The sequence below is a fragment of the Embiotoca jacksoni genome, unplaced genomic scaffold (genome assembly GCF_022577435.1).
Source record: "Embiotoca jacksoni isolate LCO1_2020_lvr unplaced genomic scaffold, fEmbJac1.0.p SCAF_2, whole genome shotgun sequence".
Taxonomy (NCBI): Eukaryota; Metazoa; Chordata; class Actinopteri; family Embiotocidae; genus Embiotoca; species Embiotoca jacksoni.
Genome location: NW_027185340.1, coordinates 6,075,156 through 6,096,229, shown reverse-complemented (window position 1 = coordinate 6,096,229; position 21,074 = coordinate 6,075,156). Strand labels below are relative to the sequence as shown.

Sequence of the window (21,074 nt, the reverse complement as noted above, 5' to 3'; positions counted from 1 at the left end):
CTTTTTGTAGTGGGAATTATCTGTGATGCTATAATCAACCAGTTAGAAGCAAAACAAAAATTCAGATATGTTGAGCTATTGTGAAATACAATTTCACATTTTGAGCTAACATCATTATTTATCAACATTTTATCATTATTAAAGCTGCCATATTTCATAATAGGCACATCATCTGCACATCAGACCTAAACTGAGCCTCACGTCAGCTCACGTTTTTTATATTTAGCTAGCAACAACTAGCTTTAGGAAATTGTGTATTGCAACCTGTTTTACTTTAGTAATCTGTTATAATTCTGTAAATCTCAATTTTACAGGCACTTAATGAGGCTGATCAAAGTTTTAAAGGGTTAGCGCATAGCCATTCTGCAATTAAAAATGACAAATGGTTGGTACATGCATTTAAGTTTTGGCAACATTTTGACTACTTGAATAAATGAAAAAATTACGCTATTTGAAACTCCTCCTGACAATATTGCAGAAAACAAAAAATAGATAGCCTATAATATAATGAACTGATTTTTTTTTTTCTTTTATCCAATTATATAGTACATTTTATTTATCAGTATTTCTTTAATTATATCTGGCTCCCACAGTAATTATTTGGGGTCCAGATGGCAGACAATTCTGGGCCTCATCTGGGCCAACCATGGCACATATGAGCCATATGTATGGTAAAAGTCACATGGGCCATATTTGGGAGGTGTGTTTTGTGTGCACCAGATGTGGCTGCAATATTCAATTTGTTTTTGTGTAAATGATTAAAAGCCAAATTAAATGTTAAATTCAAAATTAAATTCACAGTTAAAACTGGTTTCCTGCAGCTCCTTGTTCTGAAATACTTAAAAGACAGAATTATATCACAGTGCAGTAAGAAAAACAGATAAAGAACAATACAATAACAAAGCGTAGACAACACGAACACTACAAGGTTATTCAGAGCTTCAAGGGCCAAGGCTGAATCTTTGATAGCTATCCTTCCTTCACCCCTTCTGGATCTGACAAAGACTTCTACACTAAGTTTCATAAAAGCCATCCAGCTATATGTTTCACTATCATTATTTGTCTATATAAGATGATATTAGACCTATACCGACTGGTTCTTTTTTAATCTTTTCAAATTATTTTATGAGGATCTGGTCTAAAAAAAAAAAAAAATTTTTAAATTGACAACTGATTCAAACTGATTTTGATTCAAATCTGTAAAAGAAGACACGTAAAAAGTGTAAACGTAAAAGAGATCCACAACATCACTGCTTGCGTGTTGAACGTGCCCATAATAAATACTTCCTCGGCAGTGGTGTGATGGGAGTTGAACTCCAAGCTGGTGACCAATGAGAAGGAGGCTGTGCAGTCATCCTAGCAGCAGCAGCAGCATCAGTGTGTACCAGTGTGTGTGTGTGTGTGTGTGTGTGTGTGTGTGTGTGTGTGTGTGTGTGTGTGTGTGCGCGCGCGCGCGCGCTCGCTTTAAACGGGGGAATCTGGACACCCTCTCTGAATTGAATAGGACCCTCTGCAGGCAGGCCGTGCTTTCTTTTTCGCCCCTCTCAATGTGCTTTTTACCAAATGGAAGCAGAGGTGTTGAACCCCCAGATGATGGCAGACGTCAATGGCAACAATAAAATCACCAACGCGGAGCTCGAGGTGTTAAAGCTGCAGGAATTGGTCCGAAAATTGGAGAAGCAAAACGAACAATTGCGGACGAGAGCGAACGCTGTAAACAATTGCTCCATCGGCCCTCATCTCCAGACCTCGTTGTCGTGTCTGCACGGAGGCACAACGTGTCCGGGTGACAATTTCTCCTGTAAATATGACATTTCGAGTCCGACACAGTCGCATCCGTGCGTCCCCTCACCTCGAGGCTCGGCGGAGGAGCCGTTCGCATATTTCCAGCCGAGCTCGGCGTCTCCTGACGCCGCCGTGGAGGACAGCGGCGCCGCTGGAGACACAACTGTTTTGGACGAGGTTGAGATTTTGGACCTCAACACGGTGCTCCCCGTCTGCGAGCCTGATAGCTGGTAACTAGCACTCTGTTTATGCCTGCCTCTTTATTGCAGCCACATACTGTATCTGTGTATGAATTTACAATGACAACATCGGAGTCCCTTGTGTTTGTGTGACCCTCATAGATGCTTCACAGGCCACATGACTGTCAGCCAGCCACAGTTTTGAGACAGTATGTGTAATGCTACCCTGCCATGTATTGATTATTGACTCCTCTCTTGGTGGACTTGCCTACTCTGGTAAACCGATTTTAACAGGAGGGAAAAGAACAAAAACAGATTTGACACAAGCTGTGGGCATCCCAGAATGCACTGTGCATGCAGCATCTATTCAGAGTAAGGCAGAGCTGGGATGAAATTAGAAACAATGACCCCCTTCAGCCTGTGATCAAACAGCTCGGCTTTGTGTGTAGTGTTCAGCCCCAGGCTGAACTACTTTGAAGCGCGGTAGCTGCTGACTTAGGTAGTTCACACTCTGACATGCTGACTAGTGAACCGTCTCCAGCTCTATGTATCGGAAGTGATGATGTGGAAAATGAAGCACACAGCTGAATGCAGCATTGATGGGATCCAGCGTTCACCCACTGCATCCATGTGTCCTTACTCTCTTTAACATAACTAATTGACCCGAAGTCGGTGTAATACCGTGGCCTAGTTGTTGAATAAAGAGTCCGTTAGACTGGTTCTTGTTCTTGGCCACAGAGGTGACACATCATTTTGTTATATTCCAGAAATATATCACCTTATATACAGCAGAAATCGATCACTCCATTGTAGCATAGACACACGCTTATTTGGTTTATTGATTTATTGATAATCTTGTGACTTTAAACAACATTCAGAATGACATGGCTTCTTCTACCCTCTGAATTAAGAGGTCAGATACGTCCCGCTGATTGCAGCCAATAAAATGGGAGTCCAGTTTCCAGGGGTGACGAACTGTTTTTCTTTTGTAGGGATGCAACGAATGACTATTTTCAGTAGTTTTTTTTTTTATCATTTTCTTGACCAATTGTTCTGTTATTTGGTGTGTAAAACGTGAGAAAACAGGACAAATCCCATCATATAATTTACAAATATATATGTTAATGTTTTTTTTTAACCCCACAAATGTTCAAGTATATGTTACAAATATAGAAGATAATCCATCAACATTTTAGAAACAGAAAGTAGAGGATTTTGGGGGATTTTTCTTGAAAAAGTACCAGAAAGGTTTATTGATTATACAAATGGTTTCTTTATCTTGTGTTGAAATTGAATCTGTTAATTGTTTCACAGCTCAGCCACAGTCAGAAGAGATAATATTACAAATCCTTCTGTGTCTGTCTGTAGCAGTCCCATCCTATACATCACCCCAAAGGATGAAACTGTCCTGGCTTAAATTTTTTATTTGACACTGCCGCTTCCACAGTTTGTGTTTTCCTTTTTTTTAAATTGCATTTGCTATTGGTGGGTACTTTTAGGGTGTAAAGTTATAAAGTGGCCATAACAATATAACTCAGTTGAGATATATTGTGGCTGTAAAACTCTCGCCTTAAAATCTGTAGCTTGCGTTTTTTGTGGGCAGAGATTATTCTGGAAATATATAAATACAGCTGCCCCCAGCTTTTTTTTTAACACTCCTCTGTGTAAAGTAACAACAGCAGCTGTGCTGTAAAGGTGTCAGGTGGATAAGCGTGGATTGTGCTGTGTGTTCCAGGCTGTATGTGAGCCCCAAAGCCAAGTTACACGGTGAGAGCATCCTCAGCCCTCTCCAGTGGTGCAGGCAGGTACTGGACCACCCGGGGCCCGAGGTGGAGCTGGCTAAGATGACCCTCTGTCACAGACTGGACCAAGGTACAGCGTATCTATGACCACAGATTAACAGCCTTCATCTGCACATCTGGCCGCTGACATGTGATCTTAAGCTGCGACACACAAAATGTCCGTACGTGCAACACGATTTTCGGAACGGTGGGAGCTTTTCTACGCACGCAGCTTCAATTGTTTCGGACCATTTCGCCATTTAACTCGCTCTCTTTAAATTTGTGGGTTTTAAATGACCTCACCCAATTTTCCCACAGTGAGTGATTATTTCTATGGTAGCAGAGTTGGATAGACTCACAATTACACATGTCAGTTTCTCCAGAGAGCATTTAAGATCCGTTGAAAGGGTTTGCTTCTCAGCAAATGAAAGATATTTCATTTTGAGGAGCCCATTTTGTGTTGCTGCGTTGCAATATACTGTCTTAAGTGCTATATGAAGTAGAAAGAATTATGAAACTCTGGTCAAATTACCATCATTATATTGCACCACCTACAGTGGCTCCGTATACATGGATTTTAAATTCTTTTAAAAAAAAAAAAAAAAAGCACAATTCAAGTGAAAAATATTTTACATTTTAAATTCAGGGCAGTGATTTTGTTAACATTAAAGGAATAGTTTGACATTGTATATACAATTATAAGCTTTCTTGCAGAGAGATTGAGACACTGACCATAAAAACAGGCTCCATCTTAAGATATCAAAATTGGCCTTCCAAAACATTGAAATATGCTGGGTAGCTTCATATGCAAATTAAAAATATGAGAGTGGTTTCTATAAATATAGCAACATATTTATATAGGACCTTAGTTTTGATCATATTTGGAATATACTAGAACTTAACTAACATTAATCAGGTTGCTGACATAGCGGTCTGACTCATCTGCAGAAAACAAATCTGTCGTTTCCGTGCCAACTGAGTCACACTTGAGATTAAACCAAAAGTGGTTTCAGTCTGCCTGGACTGTTCTGCTGTAGTTACCTGTCTACAGGATTCAGCTTGTACTAATGGTGTTCCAGATGAGAGTGACAATGCATTTTATCCACTGCATTAATCTCATTTCAGCATGTCACAACTGCTCTACTCATTTATCATCATATTTTTAGTTTTCTGAGTAACCGCTGCATAATCTGTACTCATGGCAGACCCAGAAAAGATGTTTTCATGCCACAGTTACCACTTCTCAAAGCGTATTCATCATAGCATAACTGAAACAATCCAAACAATCATCATAAGTGATATACAACTTTACAGTTTCTACTCTCCTGCCTGCATTGGGATATGGTTACCATAGAAACCATGCTTACATTAACTGGGTTTTTGAGGCAGATATGCCCAGCACTCGACGCTCCGATTGCCTGCGCAAGAGACTCTAGAAAGCATGTACTTTTACGTGCATGTGTGTAACGTGTGTGCTTTGGTTTTAAAATCCAGAATAATTTCAAATGTTTTCATGTTGAGGGAGTGTGGTGGCCACACTGGCACTCAATAATGCATGTTTGTTGGTGTTTGCTTTGATGTTCATTGGTGTGTGTGTGTGTGTGTGTGTGTGTGTGTGTGTGTGTGTGTGTGTGTGTGTGTGTGTGTGTGTGTGTGTGTGTGTGTGTGTGTGGACGGTTAAAGGTCCTCGTCTTCCTCTAAAAGCTGCATTCAGTGAAGGCTGGCTCTCCTCCTTTGGGTCATGAATGCAACCTTGTGTCTGAGATCCAGTAGCCGTTGTTTGTGTTGCTTGCTGTGAATGCTAGTTTTATCCAGTAAAGATTGAGCCTAATTGTGTCAGGAATGCCAAATGCTCCACTTTGTCAGGTGTGTGCCCCTCTGACTACCAATCAGTGGGGGTAAACCCGCTGTTTCCACACTGAACCCGCATTATGTAACCAGGCCAAATTTACTCACTGCTAGTCAGCAGTAATTAGTGAAAAATAACAATGTCGCCACCTAATGAGGAACACTTTTCTAGGAGTTTAGTTGAAACTAATTAGTCGAATTGTCAATCATTAGGACTTTTCCTGATTTTAATTAGTTTGGAATAAGATTATTAGAGTTGACAGTAAAAGGCCTTGCGACCCAAAATCAATTGTTTGTCAAGCTTTCCATATCAGTGATTGACTGTACTGAGAACAAATTTGATTTATTTTCTTTTAACCATTTTTAAAGCCTTGTATTACAACCTATAACCCTTTAATAAAGTGAAGTTGTTACAATAGTGTTCTGTCACTAAATTGATACTGTAGGAAAATTCAATTGTATGTGGTACAAATGCAACCTCCACACCCCAAAATAGTCCATGGTGGATCTAATTCTGATTTTGGGAATGGGATGTAGCCTACATGCACAATCCCTGCTTATCCTAAGATCCATCCCAAAAAAAAGCTGTGGTTTAGCCCAATAAGCCGCGCTGGTAAGCTGAACCTCGTCTTACTGTATCAGCCTCTCCTGCCCGAGCGGCGACCCAATCATTTACTACATCCATACTGGTCTGTAAGAGGCAGATTACCGGTTGGCCAAGCGTGTGTTGAAATATATTATTGATGTGCTGTATGTGTGTTATACATGCTGAAGCAATCCGACTAACATTTCCTCCGCTACATCTGTGTCTCCAGCCAAGCGGTGGCGAGGAGTCTCCTCCGTCCGACCGTACAGCTGCATCGAGGGGCTCTCCACCCTCAGCTGTCCCGTCCTGCCTTACACTAAACCTGCTGCACTAACCGAATCCCCAGGTAACACCAATATATGCATGCAATTCCTGTTAACCCCAAAGGAGTCACTAACTTTTAATGAGCACAGTATTTACCTAATGTAGCTCCACATTCAAATCACTGAGGACAAACTAATCTGTTTTGAGGCTTAATTGAGGTGACTCACCCTAAATACATTCACCATGGTCTGTAGATAGCATATCTTGAGGTGTTTAATCTGTTTGGCATGAATCTAAGTGAGCCTATTAAATAAAACCTGATGGAAGATTTATAGAAAAACTGGTAAATGATGATTTAATTACAACTACAATAATAATTGTTGGTTATTGTAAGTGGTTTAAAGTGATATTTTTAATCGTCTTCTTTGTAGCCACGCTAGCTGTGTGGGATTGAAATGTCTGATGTTTGGTTCACTGAAATATCTCAAAAACAGTTTGATTTAATAACACAATAAACAGGTGAGAGGCTCATGGCTGTATTTTATCTTCCACTCTGAAGTGATGCAGTGATCAGTCCTCGTTAAATAACTTTCAGTAGCCTCGGATGTGCATCTGTATGCAGTAAGAGGTATGAACAATTGAACAATTCTTTGACAATCCCTCTTCGTGTCTGTTTTGAAAGTTCGGGAACTAGTGCACTGCTACTATAGCGCGGCTAAAGCACTTTACTCATATGCTGATCCCGCATCTTCCACAACTGCATATGGCTGCATATTGTTTGCTCAACCCTACCCTGGATTTTGCCGAGTCTAAATCTGCATGGAGAGGCTGTTTAAATCCTGCGGGGAGAAGCAATTGCTCTTTTCTACCCAACTCTCTCCTACTTGCACTGTTCAGGGACACACTGGGGTGATGATGTCTTTTGAATGGTTCATCGTATCAGAATAATTGCTGGTAGCTTAAACAACACGTGTTACACAGCACTCGCATACAGTCATTTTATCCAGCACTTTTTTTACACCATTGTCATAAGTAACACTAAACCTTTAATGCTCCCATAGAGCAGAAAGAAACAATGCTGGCAGATGTTTCACTGGGTTATTGTATTGTATATAATAGCTATTTGATATATATATATAATATATATATATATATATATATATAATTTTGCGCATTCCTCATAGCCTATTTCAAATGAACTGAAAAATACAGACATGTCCTGAACTGTGACTAGCAAACAAACCAAACGGGTCAAATGTTTTACTTGAACGGTTCCACTCCTTGTGTTTTGTGCTAGTAAGCGCTAGAAGGCCAATGCTTATTTCACACAACTCTTGGGCCTTTATTTAACACGGGGCGTTTCACTCTTTTTACGAGCGCCTTTCTCCACATTCACACAGTGACACCTTCACCTTTTCCAGCCCAACCACAGTCAGATCTGTTGACCTCTGAACACTGCTGCCTTTTAATTTTCCCCTCTCAGTTTCATCCTGCGGGGACTCAAGTCTGTTTTTATAACCTTAAGGACACTGCTGCCCTCATTTCCAAAATCTAACAACATAACAAAATAGCAAATAACAGAAACGTTTATAACATGTTTAAATGAAGGTAAATTAGCTCACATTTTGTCCCTGACAAAATTTACAGTGTAGGCATAAAAACCGTTACTGCTCCAATTAAGACTAACTCTTTCCTTAAATCTGTTGTTGCTCCATTTTACGTCCAAATTAATACAAAAACTGAGCCAAAAGCATCTGTTGCTTCCAAAATACTTTTGGAGCTAGCTGTATAAACCTAACCCAGATTCTTAAACAACCTGCTACTTGCAGTTTACAATCAGATTACAGCAAATTGCAGGGAAGAGATTATAAGGTCATACCCTCAGACAGATGGAGACAAGCCATCCCCAACTCCACCAGAGAAAAGCTCCTTCTGCCTCTTCATCCATATTTTATATGAACACAAATACCAGCGAGTGACCGTTGGGATTTGTATATTAGGCTGGTTATCAGTGATTGATGTCTCCTCTCTCTTTTCTGCTGTGTTTCTCTCCTTCGCAGCCCCTCTGACGTCATCAGGTCCGTCTTTCCTCCAGCCGACTCTGCCTCTCAGGGCCAGCTGCACCGTCAGCGACAGAGCGCCCACCTTCCTGTCAAACTCCACACTTCACAGTAAGACCTCACCGACAACATGTCTCCTCTGCTCTGTCAGTTTCTTCAGGTGTGAGTCGCCATCCATCACTTCTGTCAGGGAAATATCTTCTCCGTGTGTTGAGTTCCTGTTTCTCAGTGTTTTTTGTCTTGGCCACACAAAGTGAAATATATATATATATATATATATATTTATTTGTCCTGTGTGTTTTTAGATGTGGGCCGGCGGCATGCAGCAATCAGCCCCCAGTCTTCCTTGGACAGCGAGTTGGGTGTGTCCGAACAAGAGGATGACTCCATCTCTATGAGCTACAAACTGCAGGACATGACAGATGTGGAGGTCATGGCACGACTTCAGGAGGAGAGTGAGTTGAGGTTTTTTTTAAATTTTAAGTCACCCCTGCAAACACTGATACAAATAGGCATCGTCATGATAGCTTATATTGTGATTATCAGCTGTGATGATGTCAGAAGTAATTGTCGAGTTTGTAGTTTTATTCCTGGCTCTCACCATAGACTATATAAAAGTGGACGTAGCTTCGGGGTCTGAAAAATGAAGCCAAAGGGGAAGTGCCTGAAAGTGAAGAACCACCGATGGCTGCTATGGGTTGGCTCCATAAAGGCTCCGGCTCCATAGACTCCCATTGAAATACAAAGTCAATACATTTTTCAACAAGTCATGATGGTGTCTTTGACTGAAGTCACTCCTTCTTTTTAGTTTTCTGGCATCTAAAAATAACTCCATCCATAATTCTATTAGGCCTCAAAATGTGGTATATTTGGATAAACGTTTGACCTTTGAAGAGTTGAACTTGAGCGTGAAGGTATCTTGTTAAATTATGCAAGAGATTCCAGAAAAACGTCCCTGTATCAGTCTCATCTACCGATTCAGTGACTGAATAATGGATGAGCAGCTGCTCTAGAAGGAAACGTATCTCATACTACATGAGGTTCAGGTTTATGTTTTCCACAGATAAAAGCAGTGATCTGTCACCCTGCAGGTCTCCGACAGGACTACGCCTCTACCTCAGCCACAGCCAGCCGTCGCAGCTCCAGCTTCTCCTTGCACTCCCTCAGGCGCAGCGAGATGGATCTGGAGGAGGAGGATGAGGAGGACGAGGGGTACGACCAGCTTCCTCCTCCCCAGCCTCGCCTTTTCCGCACAGGGTCTATGCAGCGGGGCAGCCTGCCCCACTCTCACACCTTCTCCAGTATTAGAGACTGCCGGCGCACCTCAGTCACCCCTCAGTTTTCACTCAGCGGACTCTCCCAGTACTCTGGGCCCTCCAGCTTGATCACAGACACACACTCAGCATACAGGAATAGCACAGGTGAGTGTAAAATGAATTAGTTTCCCTCTTGCAGCAGTAAGATCACTTAATATCAAATAGCAGTGCAACTACAAGGGTTCAGAGTTGTTGGGTTTTTTCAGCGGTGTCGATGAAGGTCTTAATTAAGACTGAAAGTGGAATTGCTTCTCTGCCAGTTGCATGACCGACTGATGTTGTAGTCTTAGACAGATTTTAGGACTTTTACATGTTATGCGGTTTTTATTTCAGTTTAAAGGAACAGTGCAACATTTTGGGAAATAAATTTAATTGCTTTCTTACTCAGAGATAAATGAGAAGATCTTCATATAACGCTCTCATGTCTGTAACCATAAGTAATAAGATACACCTTTTGGCTGGTTAGCTTAGCATCAAGACTGGAAACAGGCAAAACTACTAACCTGGCTCTGAACAAAGGTAAAACAAAATCTGCCAACGAGCACCCTTCAAAATTCATTAATCAACACAATATATCTTGTTTGTTAAATTTGTTAAAAAAAAATTTTACAATTTGTGATTTTCCCCAAAATGTCGGACTGTTCCTTTAATGTTTGAACTGGCAAATGATGCGACACCTCCAAGACCTGATCAGGTTTGTTGATATCGTTGCATAGACAAGCTACGGAGAAGCATGCCCAACCTGATCCGAGCTCCCAGCATGCCCAGTGTTCCCAGTATCCCATGCCTGGCTTCCCCTGTCAACCCGCCTTCCCACGGCCCCTCCTCCCTGCCAGCGATGCCCTCCCTCCGAAGCAGCCAGAGCTTTGACTCCTCCAATGGGCTCGCACGACTCCAGTCCTCCAGTAAGACACTCGTGTTAATGTCTATGAATAAATCAGCTGTACAAAGCACATTTTTATTCATGAGTGAATGTGCCGCTCTGTTTTATGAAGGCACGGTAATTGCAATATGGTGACTGATTTTTATACGTGATTCAGTTCCTTCCCCAGGCCAGCTCCTTCAGAGAGTCCAGAGCGTCGGGAACTTCCCGACCACCCAACGACACACACTAAAAGCCACAGCCTACGTAAGCCCCACGGTGCAGCAGGGTCCCACCTCCACCTCCCTCTCCACCTCTACCAGTCTGCACTCCATCCCCAGCAGCGTCGCACTGCCTCAGCCCCTCAAGCCCAGCAGCAGTTTCCTACCGCAGGCCCTAAAAGCAGGCGCCAACCAGGCGGCTGTCCCCCGCAGTTCCCTTCCCCGCCCAGCCTCGTTTGTGGGAACAAGTGGAGTTCCACGAGCGAGTAAACTCACCCAACCCACACGCAGGTAATGACAGACACACCAGAGTAAGTGAGTTTAAAGGAGAACTCCAATTTTACATCTCAGCGTCCAAGTGGGGAGTACTACTGCACATGTGGGGGATGTCACGTCACCCTTTGGTGAAGAGTTTGTGAATATGGTGATTGATGGTATAAAGATAGAAAGAAGTACAGAAAGAAGTAGGTTTACGAGATCTCATTGCTGGTTTTACTGCATTAATTTTTTTAACTGTCGACGGTGAGTCCAGCATTGTCATAGGAGAGCGTTGCTAAAACAGTGGAGCACTCGTTTCTCAGTCTAAACTAAAACATGAAAGCTTGATGTGTCCTGAAACAGAGTTCAAAGCTGTGTAATTAAATACAATAATATCTCACATTTCATACTATATCAGAGTTAAGTGTGCTGATTTATTGCTTTCCTAGTGAAAAAATGTAAAAAGAACTATATTAAATTTTGCATTCACTATTATTAGACCATTATTGAACCAAACGAAAAGTAATTGAGCCACACAGTAAACAACTGATCTGATAACTGATTCAAGTCATTTTTCAAGTAAATTTGCCAGACATAAAAAATGTTCTGGTTGTCAAATGTGAGAATTCACTGCTTTTCTTGATCTTATATTATACTACATTTGTTTAATGTAATATAAGAATCTAAAAATATAATCTAGAATTTAATAATGTCACCATGTGCTCTATTATATTGAATTATGATTATATTGTTTTCTGGTGTTATACCAAAACCCACAACGGATTAATGAAATGAGAAATTAAATGATTGATTGATTATGATAGTAATCATTAGTTACAGCCCTGTACTGGATATGGTTTCCATGTATTAATAGAGACACAACTGTATTACATTTACACTGATTGGCCTGAGAGAGGTGTTAGAGTTCCAGTTAAAGTCAAACTTTAAAACCAAGTAAAATCAGTTTATTTGTTGTTGTTTTTTTTTTTTCATTTAGAGGGATGATGTATCTTTTTATTTGATTATTTTGATACATAATCGACTCGTCTCCTTCTGCCCCGCAGTTTGCTAACTCCTCCAAAGAGCCTGATTGCTCTCAGCGCGCTGAGGGACGGCAGCTGGAAGGACGGCTGCTACTGAATCCAAGTAAACGGAGGTTTGAGAGGTGCACAGGGTAACGCTTCATGGAACCAACTGATTTAAAATGTTGCTGTCAGGAGGTACCGGACTTGGGCCGTGGCCCAAAAGACAGTGACTGTTACCATGACTACAAAGCACGACTCTTCACTGAAGGACAAAGTAGAAAACCGAGAACAGTACAGGTCCAGCAGGCTGGATCTTTACCTCAATACCTGCTGAAACACACATGGACACACTTTGAAACAACCAGGCAATACTCTGATAATCACTTGTCAAATGTGAACTGGATTCTCTCATATGTGTTTTTTTGGTTTGTCTTCGTGGATAGTTCATGCTTTCATTCAATAAGATGAAAATTTCTCTTGAGCGGAAAGCTTAGGAAAAAAAAAATAGCCTACGCTTTTGTACATGCTTTTGATGATTTCATATGACTAATTTTGCAAGTATTATTTTTTTTGTCAAGAGTGTGGTGTCAGATATGAAGTTGAAACTGAATTTTGTTACTTCCTGTGCCTGTTAAAAAGTAGTGTAAGTTACGTTAGTCACATTTATTGGCTGGACCTCGCAGCACTTTGAAACTTTGAAAATTATGATTAACACATTCAATTAATAGATCTGCTTTGTTTCTTAAGTAAAGTATGACATTCATCTATGTCAGTGTACACACTTTATATCTTTTGGCTAGTATCCTTTCATTTAATGTTTACATGAAATTTGTATTGTTCTTTGATAAACATAATCGCTGCAGTGATATTGCACATAGAGCCCTGATGCTTTTTATGGATGACAAGACGTTTAAAGGGAGGTGGATTTTTAAAGTGAATTAAAGCATTTCAAAACATTTTTTGCATTGTTCCAGTCCTTCTCCAACGTCATTCACCTGTTTGCTGACATTATTCTGAAATAAATACTCGCCGGTAATCTGTATACTTTTTGATAAAGTTAGTGACAACTAACTGCAAAAGGGAAAAACTGTTTTATATGTTGTCCGTACAGATGGACGGCTTTACATCCCATTCACGTGAATGCGGTATCTCAGGAAGGCCTTGAAGGAGTTTCTTTAAATTTGCCACAAATGTTTACTTGAACTGATCAGAATTTGGTCGGGAAAGGTCAAAGGTCAAGGTTAATATTCACTGGAATCATAATAGTCAATATGGTGATAACTTCCATTTCAGCAAAAGTCCATTTATTACCTTTTATTAAATTTTGGTGGTTGGTAGAAGCACACAACTGCAAGGCCGAAATTAGATTAATTTATAATTTTGACTAAAACAGAGCACTGGTCATCAGTTTATCTAATTTCGGCTTCATGAGGCAAGAAGAAAAGACTGCTTTCTATTGAATTGTCCAAAGAATGTTAAACAGAGGTACGGCAGAGGTAATGGATTCAATTAAACTGCCCTAGTAGAAAAAAAAAAAAGGTGAAAATGCAAAACATGTAAAGCGACATAAACCCTGCAAATGTATAATTGAATGCTAAAGAGACTACCAATAAGAGCATTTCCTCAGTTTCTTAAAAATACCTGCAGCCACCAATAAAAAAATATAATTCCCTCCAACTTTTAGCACATTACATTTGTTTACATGTCAGTGAGGTGGGAGGTTTTAACCTGACAGTTGTGAGCACCACAAGGGACCCTGCTGGAACTAAAGTGAGTAATGTTTAACAAGTTAGTGTGTTGATGTTGAATCTCCCCAGTAACACTCAAACCACGCTCATTTGTGACATACTGTACGTCTGGGTAGGCGACTAAAATCTCCAGCTTCTACTTGGAAATCTGAACTATAAATGCATGTTTTATCTTTTTCAAAAAAATGTTTTAATTACTCTTTAAAACAGGTACTTTAAGAGGGATTTGCACCACAGATCCTTTTGAATTTCTGATAATGCCCAACAAAGCCCAAGAGGTATGTATGCTCTGTTTTTATGTTCGCTTTCTTGTAGATTACAAAAGATACATTAAGTGACACGTTCACTAAAGTTAATCAATAGTTTTAAAATCATTAAGTTAGATTGTTTGATTTTTCTAGGATGCTGTGATCAACCTTAAGACGCTGCAGGAGATTTCCAGGCAGCTGTGTTTTGAGTGGACCGTTTTGGCGTACGAGCTCGGCTTCAACAGAGCGGAGATCGGGCGGTTCCACAGCAAGTCTACAGAGAAGAGCGTCCGGGCCAGGGCCATGTTGGAAAGCTGGTGTGTGTGAAACTTGATGTTGTGGTAATGTGAAATCACTGCCGATGTGCATTTACTGTATATTATAGCATCATTACTTACATCTTACTTCCCCATGATGCACGCAGCAGTGTTTCTGAGTTATTTTTTTAGGTTATCAGGTTATCTGTGCAAAGTTTCCTTAAATTTAATAGATCATCTCAAACCATTTTATAAATTCAAATAACAGCTTCTATATGAGATATGAGTTTTGTAAGTTATTTGTGTTTCTCCGTGGCCTCCTTTCTACACACTCCCTCACTTTGATACAACTCCATTTCATATTATATATATCCCTGAGTCTCTGCTGTTTCCCTGAGAAGCTTCTCAGAGGTCCCTCTTTATTCGCAGGTATGAGAAGTCATGGGACAAGCCTAATAAGACCAAGCTGCTGCGAGACGGACTGGAGCGAGCAGGCAGACATGACCTGGCTGAGAGACTGCACTGTCTCCACTGGGGCCACCAGAAGCTGAGCCAAAGGGTGGAGCTTCCCTCTGCCTTTCCTTTCATCATCACAGTCCACAAGACCATCCACAACCAAGACGCACTTCGCAAAATCAACGACCTTAGCCGTAAATTCACTTAAAGCCGGGTGAAAATGCATATACCTGTGGCTATGCCCATAGTTGCATACTGCGCTGAAAGTAAAAGGACTTGTTGTCACGGAACAAACTAATGACAAGCATGAAACATGGCACTTTTTTTTTTTTTTTGTCTTGTAAGACATTAAAGCTTTTCAGTAAAGAGGAAAGTATCATTTGAGGGCTCATTTTGAATTCATGCAGCATGCCATTTTGACATAGAATCCTTATCATACTTGTTTTGTCAGGAGGACAGCACAAAACAAAAAGCTATTCCATTTCCAGTGTGTAAACAAGAGAAAGATGAGAGTGGCTGCAAAGTTAACTTTTTTGCATAATCGTCAGAAATCAGTATCTAAATTGTTGTTGATAAATTGAATGATGATAATAATTGCACTTGGCACAGACACTGGTTTTAAGAAGTGCTATACAAATAAATAAAATATATTATATATTAAATACATAATATTATATCATAAATAATATATGTTAAAGTATTGCTAATATTATAGACGTCAATAAAAGTTGTATCTAAAAGAATCATATGTCTATCAAATGTAAAGTTGTAAAATAACATTTCTTTTTGATAAAATAATAATATTGGCCACTTTAAAGGTGTTTTCCGAACGGAGGAACCATAGACGTCTATATTTTTTTATCTATAAATTTAAAAATTTAAAAATTATAAATCTAAAAATGTCTATATATTTACATAGACATATATATACGTCTATGTATTTCACTGTTCTACAGTGGGAGGGATCGATCAATCGACCTATGTGCACAAACCAATCAGAGAGGCGAACCCTTTTTTTTATCAAGGTTGTATGAGCGCGCAGGGGAGTAGAGCGGAAGTCAAGCAGCCTGCCTTCAAAATAAGATATCACATTTTCTAATTTGTGGTTCAAAGGCTTTTTATGGGAGTAGACGTGGTCATTATTATAAAACGTTATTAAAAAACCTTTGAGGACTTGTTGAGCAAGATATGAATAAGGACAACAACAACAACAAAAATATTGTGCCACATTTATATATAAATCTGTGCTTTACTTTGTCAACGTCTCCCGGAAATTGTAGTTACAAACCAGGCAAAAATTGACATATTTTTTGCCAACGCTGTGGCTGTCCGTTACACTCAAAACAAAACAAAAAAACCCGTCAACGATGAGAAAATCAATGAAAATACTCGCTGTCGTCAAAGCGTCTCTCTAGGTTTGGCTCGTTGTTATTATCTCTTGAGTTAAAGGCGACATTATGGTGATTTTGGAGAAGCAGAACTGTTGGCTTTCAGGCGCACAGGAGACCGTTCAGCTGTTATAGTCGCTGGTAAAAAAAAAAAAAAAAAAAAAATGTATGTATCCACAGCGTGCATTTGATTTCCTTTCACGTGTCAATATCAGCGTTCAAGCCCGTCGTCGTTACCGAGCATGTCAACCGCGTGACGGCGTGCTATTTTAAACCTCGGCCGACGTGAAATAGCAAATATTGCTCGCTGAAGTTGCCGCAATGGCTTCGGCGCTGAGTTGCTTCAGCGGTCCCGAGGTGCTCGAGGACGTGAATCACGCTCGCGGTTTGATGCACGAGCTGAAGCTGCTGTACGACTGCCAGCTGCTCGGAGACGTCACCATCGGAGTGGAGGGCGAAGGGGAGTCACCGGAGCACCGCGGCGACTCGTCGGCCGCAGGTGGCGTTGGCCAACTTTTCCTGTGCAGCCGCAACGTCCTCGCCGCCGCCAGCCCTTACTTCAAGAGCATGTTCACCGGGGGGTTGAACGAGAGCGTGCAGGACAGGGTGGTCATCCGCGGGGTGGACTCGGAGTCGATGTCCGTCATCATCGACTACTGTTACACGGGCAGGGTGACCATCACGGAGAGCAACGTCCAGAGGCTGTACTCGGCGGCCAACATGCTGCAGCTGGAGTACATCAGGAAAGCCTGTTCCGGGTTCATGACCCGGAGGCTGGACCTCTCCAACTGCGTGGGGATACTGAAGTTCGCCGACACCTACGACAACCCCGAACTGAAGGAGACCGCGCAGGCTTTCATAGCCAGGAACTTCAGCCAGGTGTGCAGCGGAGGGGAGCTGTGTGACCTGGACTTGACGCAGTTCAAGGAGTTGCTGTGTCTGGATACTCTGGACGTGGACTGTGAGAAGAAGGTGTGCTCGGCTGCTCTGCAGTGGATAGAGGCAAATGCACCGCAGAAGAAGGAGGACGCTCTGCAAGCGCTGAAGTGCGTGCGGTGGAACTTGTTTACCGAGAAGGACAAGTGTTACCTGGAGAGCCTCATGGCGAGGCCTGTGATTGAGAAACACCTGGCGTCGTTTTTCAACGGGTCTGCAGAGGACAGCTGCGGCGTGTCTGCGCCTCTGGACGCGCCAAAACACAGGATAGGCGTGAGCGCGAAAGAAATGATTCTCTTCTTTGGGCTTCCCAACGACAACATCATGTGCTGCGACCCGTACTCGGAGGACTTGTATTTCATGGCTCCTCCTTTGGAGGACCTCAGCAGTCAGGATTACAAACGCTCCACCATGGAGTCCTTAATCGCCTGCGCCACGCCTGAAAACAACTTGTACCTGGCCTCCCACCTCTCCAAACACTTCTGGCTGTACAACCCCGTGCTCAACAGCTGGCAGGAGTTGGCAGAGAGGCCGCTGGGGAGGATTCACTCCGGGATGGGCTTCCTCAACGGCCACGTGTACCTCCTGGGAGGAAGAAATCCAGTGACGGACGCCAGGCTGAAGGAGGTGGAGTGCTACAACGTCCAGAGGAACCAGTGGACGTTCGTGGCCCCTCTGCCTCACTCGTTGGGGAAAATGCAGGTGGTGGCACTGAATGACCACCTGTACGTGGTGAACAAAAGGCGGATGCTTTGCTACGACCCCAAGAGGAACCGCTGGCGTCACTGCGGGTCGCTGCGGAGAGACAAGCTTCACAAGGCCTGCGTGTTCCAGGACCAGATCATCTGTGTGTGCGACATCCCCGTGGTGAAAGCCTACAGCCCCACCAGGGGGGAGTGGAAGAGGCTGGGGGACATTCCCATTGACAGCCGAGCTTTAAACTACCAGGTGATCCAGCACAACAGCAAGCTCCTCCTCCTCACTCAGACGCTGCTGCAGCACAACAAGAACAGAGTCCTCATCCATGAGTACGACCCGGCCAGGGACACGTGGAAGAACGTCATGGCGGTGTACGTGTCCACCCTGGGGCCCGTGTGCGTTTCGACACGCGTGTACCCGGCGTGCCTGGGCTCTGCGCACAGCTTCTCCACAGAGGAGGACGACGACAGCGGCTCCAGCGCCGACTGGGACTTCGACGGGTTGACCGACGCCGACTCGGACTCCGGCAGCTCCAGCTCTTTCTCAGACGAGAACTGGTAGTGAAATGTGTCAAAGAAAAGTTGAACTTATTTATAATGAAATGGATTTTTACAGGGTGGTTTTGTCTGCGGGGCGGGGGAGGTCACAGTATTAATTCAGTATTAAAGTAGTCATCTACAGTAGAAGCGCAAACTGATCAGAAGTGGAAATGTTTTATTTTGTATCCCTTCACATATAGATGACGATAATGATTTGCAGAAGAAAAGAAAAACCAAAGGTGATTTGGTTAAACCGATTATACACTGACAAATGCCAAGAAATAAGGCCTTCAACAGGAATACTGACCTGCCAGCATAAAGGACAGTATGCTAAGTTTTAGTGTACGCCCATGTTTACACAATAAAAAGCAATAGGTTTACCTGAAGAGTGGACGATCTGTCCTCATAATTTAGCACAATGACAAGGCCGCTGAATGAAGGATACTAAAGAGATGTAGTTTTACACTTCTGTACTTGTGAGAGAGACATAAACTGAGAATGGTCAAAATCACATCAGCCGCGTCCTTACTTTTTGACTGAGGGGAGAAAAAAAAAAAACCCGCTTGGTCCCATGTTTCCCATAATGCAGCAGTTCCCAAACCGAGCCTTTGCAGGGTGGATGCACACAAGACCAGAGAAAAAGTTGTCCCACACAGATGTTACTAATACCACAGTTAGTTGCTGCTTAATCGGCTTTACGGTAACTGCTGGAAGTGAAACATGGTTAACGTTGTGCTTGTTCTGCAGCAACAATTCAAATCTCTTTTGTTTCAAGGTGGTTGAATCGGAAGAAGATGCTCTCTAGTTGATATAACCACAGACCTTTTGTGTGTTACGTAACACCCAACGGCGGCAGAAAAAGTTGCCACGGCGCTTTCGTCAGACGCTTCCAGCTTCATGAGCACCCTCATTCTTCCCTCTCTTCGTTTCTAAAGCACGCTTTTATTGTCAGACATTTATACGCCCTCGGTCGAGACGCTCGGGTGATGTCACTGTAAAACGTATTTTTAGACTTGACAAAGCTCTTCGAGAGCTACAGAAGACCTGACGGCTATATTTAGACTGTCCAACAAAGCCAGATTTACGTGCATATCTGAATCCAATTGTGTGAAGAAAGTCTTAAACGGCCGAAAATCAAATGAGAGGTAATTTTTTTTTTTTCACAAATGTTTTCAACCACGCTCTACTTCTGGCTGCAATGTCGCTACTATGGCAACCAGTGTGGATCATGTTTGACACCCAAACACACACAGATCTGATCACTTGCAATACCAACTATAATGCTGACAAATCAGACAAGCAAAAATCTGATTTCGACAGTCTGAATATAGCCTTAATTTAAGGCCCGTGGCTTGTAAGTTGACATGTTAAATCAGTGGAGTGCCCCTTTAATGCTTTATCAGTTTTTGCTGTGTTATATATAAAGACAAGTGTGTGACTGAAATATGCTTTTTAGCCTGAATAAATGAGCACAGCTGTATCAGATTGGTGTAAAATCATAATTTTGTATTTTTGGGACGTCAGGCAGCTCAAGTGCCTCGTGTTTATGACTTCAAACACAACTGGTCATAAACAGGGCTTTAAAATGTACTGTCCTCTTTATGATGTTGATGCACGTGGAGATGTCTCATTCACAGCCTATGTTGTGGAAACTACTGTATGAAATCTAGAAGCCAATGTACTGTACGCTGACTCAGGTTTAGGCCTCAGCAAAAGCCCATTTGCCATGATTGACTTTCTTTGAAATGTAGTGGACTTAAGTTGTTTTGGTGACAAATAATACATTTTATGAAATGTATGAGACTATTGAGTGTATATATGTGTTTCTTATGTATTATTTTATTAATTTAATGTTTATGTTACAATAAGAATTCAAAATTCCCCTTGATTTTGAGAATTTTGATCCTGATGAATTGTTTTATTTGGATTTGATTTGTTTGCATGTTATTATCACCACGCAACCCACGACACTATCAGTTTATTAGCTGTGTTGAAATACAGTGTTTCAAATCTATCTGCTCTCACTAATATAAATGTGTTGGACAAAATATTAGAAACACCTGTCAGCATAATGCAATACCATGAACTACATCCCCAAAATGTCCATACAGTCGAATCAATATCTGTGATGACACTGAACAGTTTAACCTTCATGACAGAAAGATTTTTACAGGATTGTTTTTGTGTTTGTTTTTGCTGGGTGTACCTAATGAACTGGCACATGAGGGTAGTCCTGACTGTATGATGGATCGTTGAAGTGTTGTGTGTGTGCGTGTGTGTTTGTGTATGCGTGAGCGAGTTAAAGGGAGGAGATTATTGCTTGTGGATTATAATAAAGCTGTTTTGGTGTACGTGTCAAAAATAAACAGCGGTCTGATGCAGAACTGCAAATGTGTGTATTTTAGATTGTTATGTTTTATTACCACTACATATGTTGAAACCAAAGGATAGATGAGACGACCTATTATGGTGGACGACAAAAATCCATTTCATCCCCTGCCGTGCTTCATATTGTGGTTTATGAAAAAAAGCTGTCAAAGAAATAGTACTGTATGATAAATAATTGTGTTGATTGACAAGAATTAGTGCATTAATGTAGAATGTGTTTGTATTTGCAT

The 21,074-nt window shown here is 41.7% G+C and overlaps 3 protein-coding genes across 4 annotated transcripts; all 3 read left to right on the top strand.

Annotated features, from left to right (window-relative positions):
• Positions 1 to 1,382: 1,382 nt before the first annotated feature.
• Positions 1,383 to 13,212, top strand: slain1a (SLAIN motif family, member 1a). 2 transcript variants are annotated; one of them, XM_069154214.1, is made up of 9 exons: positions 1,384 to 2,015; positions 3,700 to 3,836; positions 6,409 to 6,525; positions 8,504 to 8,614; positions 8,809 to 8,958; positions 9,595 to 9,924; positions 10,536 to 10,724; positions 10,860 to 11,193; positions 12,225 to 13,212. In XM_069154214.1, exons 1-9 carry the CDS (start codon positions 1,564 to 1,566, stop codon positions 12,298 to 12,300), a joined length of 1,896 nt encoding a protein of 631 aa, XP_069010315.1. In that variant the 5' UTR covers positions 1,384 to 1,563; the 3' UTR covers positions 12,301 to 13,212. The 2 variants fall into 2 exon arrangements, with proteins under 2 accessions (XP_069010316.1, XP_069010315.1); XM_069154215.1 differs by lacking the exon at positions 6,409 to 6,525 and having other exon boundaries at positions 1,383 to 2,015.
• Positions 13,213 to 14,190: 978 nt separating this feature from the next.
• Positions 14,191 to 15,102, top strand: LOC138201620 (uncharacterized). Its single transcript, XM_069155237.1, has 3 exons — positions 14,191 to 14,211; positions 14,335 to 14,498; positions 14,868 to 15,102. The coding sequence occupies exons 1-3, from the start codon at positions 14,191 to 14,193 to the stop codon at positions 15,100 to 15,102; spliced, it is 420 nt and encodes a 139-aa protein (XP_069011338.1).
• A 1,077-nt stretch (positions 15,103 to 16,179) lies between these two features.
• Positions 16,180 to 20,855, top strand: kbtbd7 (kelch repeat and BTB (POZ) domain containing 7). Its single transcript, XM_069154213.1, has one exon. It carries the CDS (start codon positions 16,604 to 16,606, stop codon positions 18,476 to 18,478), a length of 1,875 nt encoding a protein of 624 aa, XP_069010314.1. The 5' UTR covers positions 16,180 to 16,603; the 3' UTR covers positions 18,479 to 20,855.
• The last annotated feature ends 219 nt before the right edge of the window (positions 20,856 to 21,074 follow it).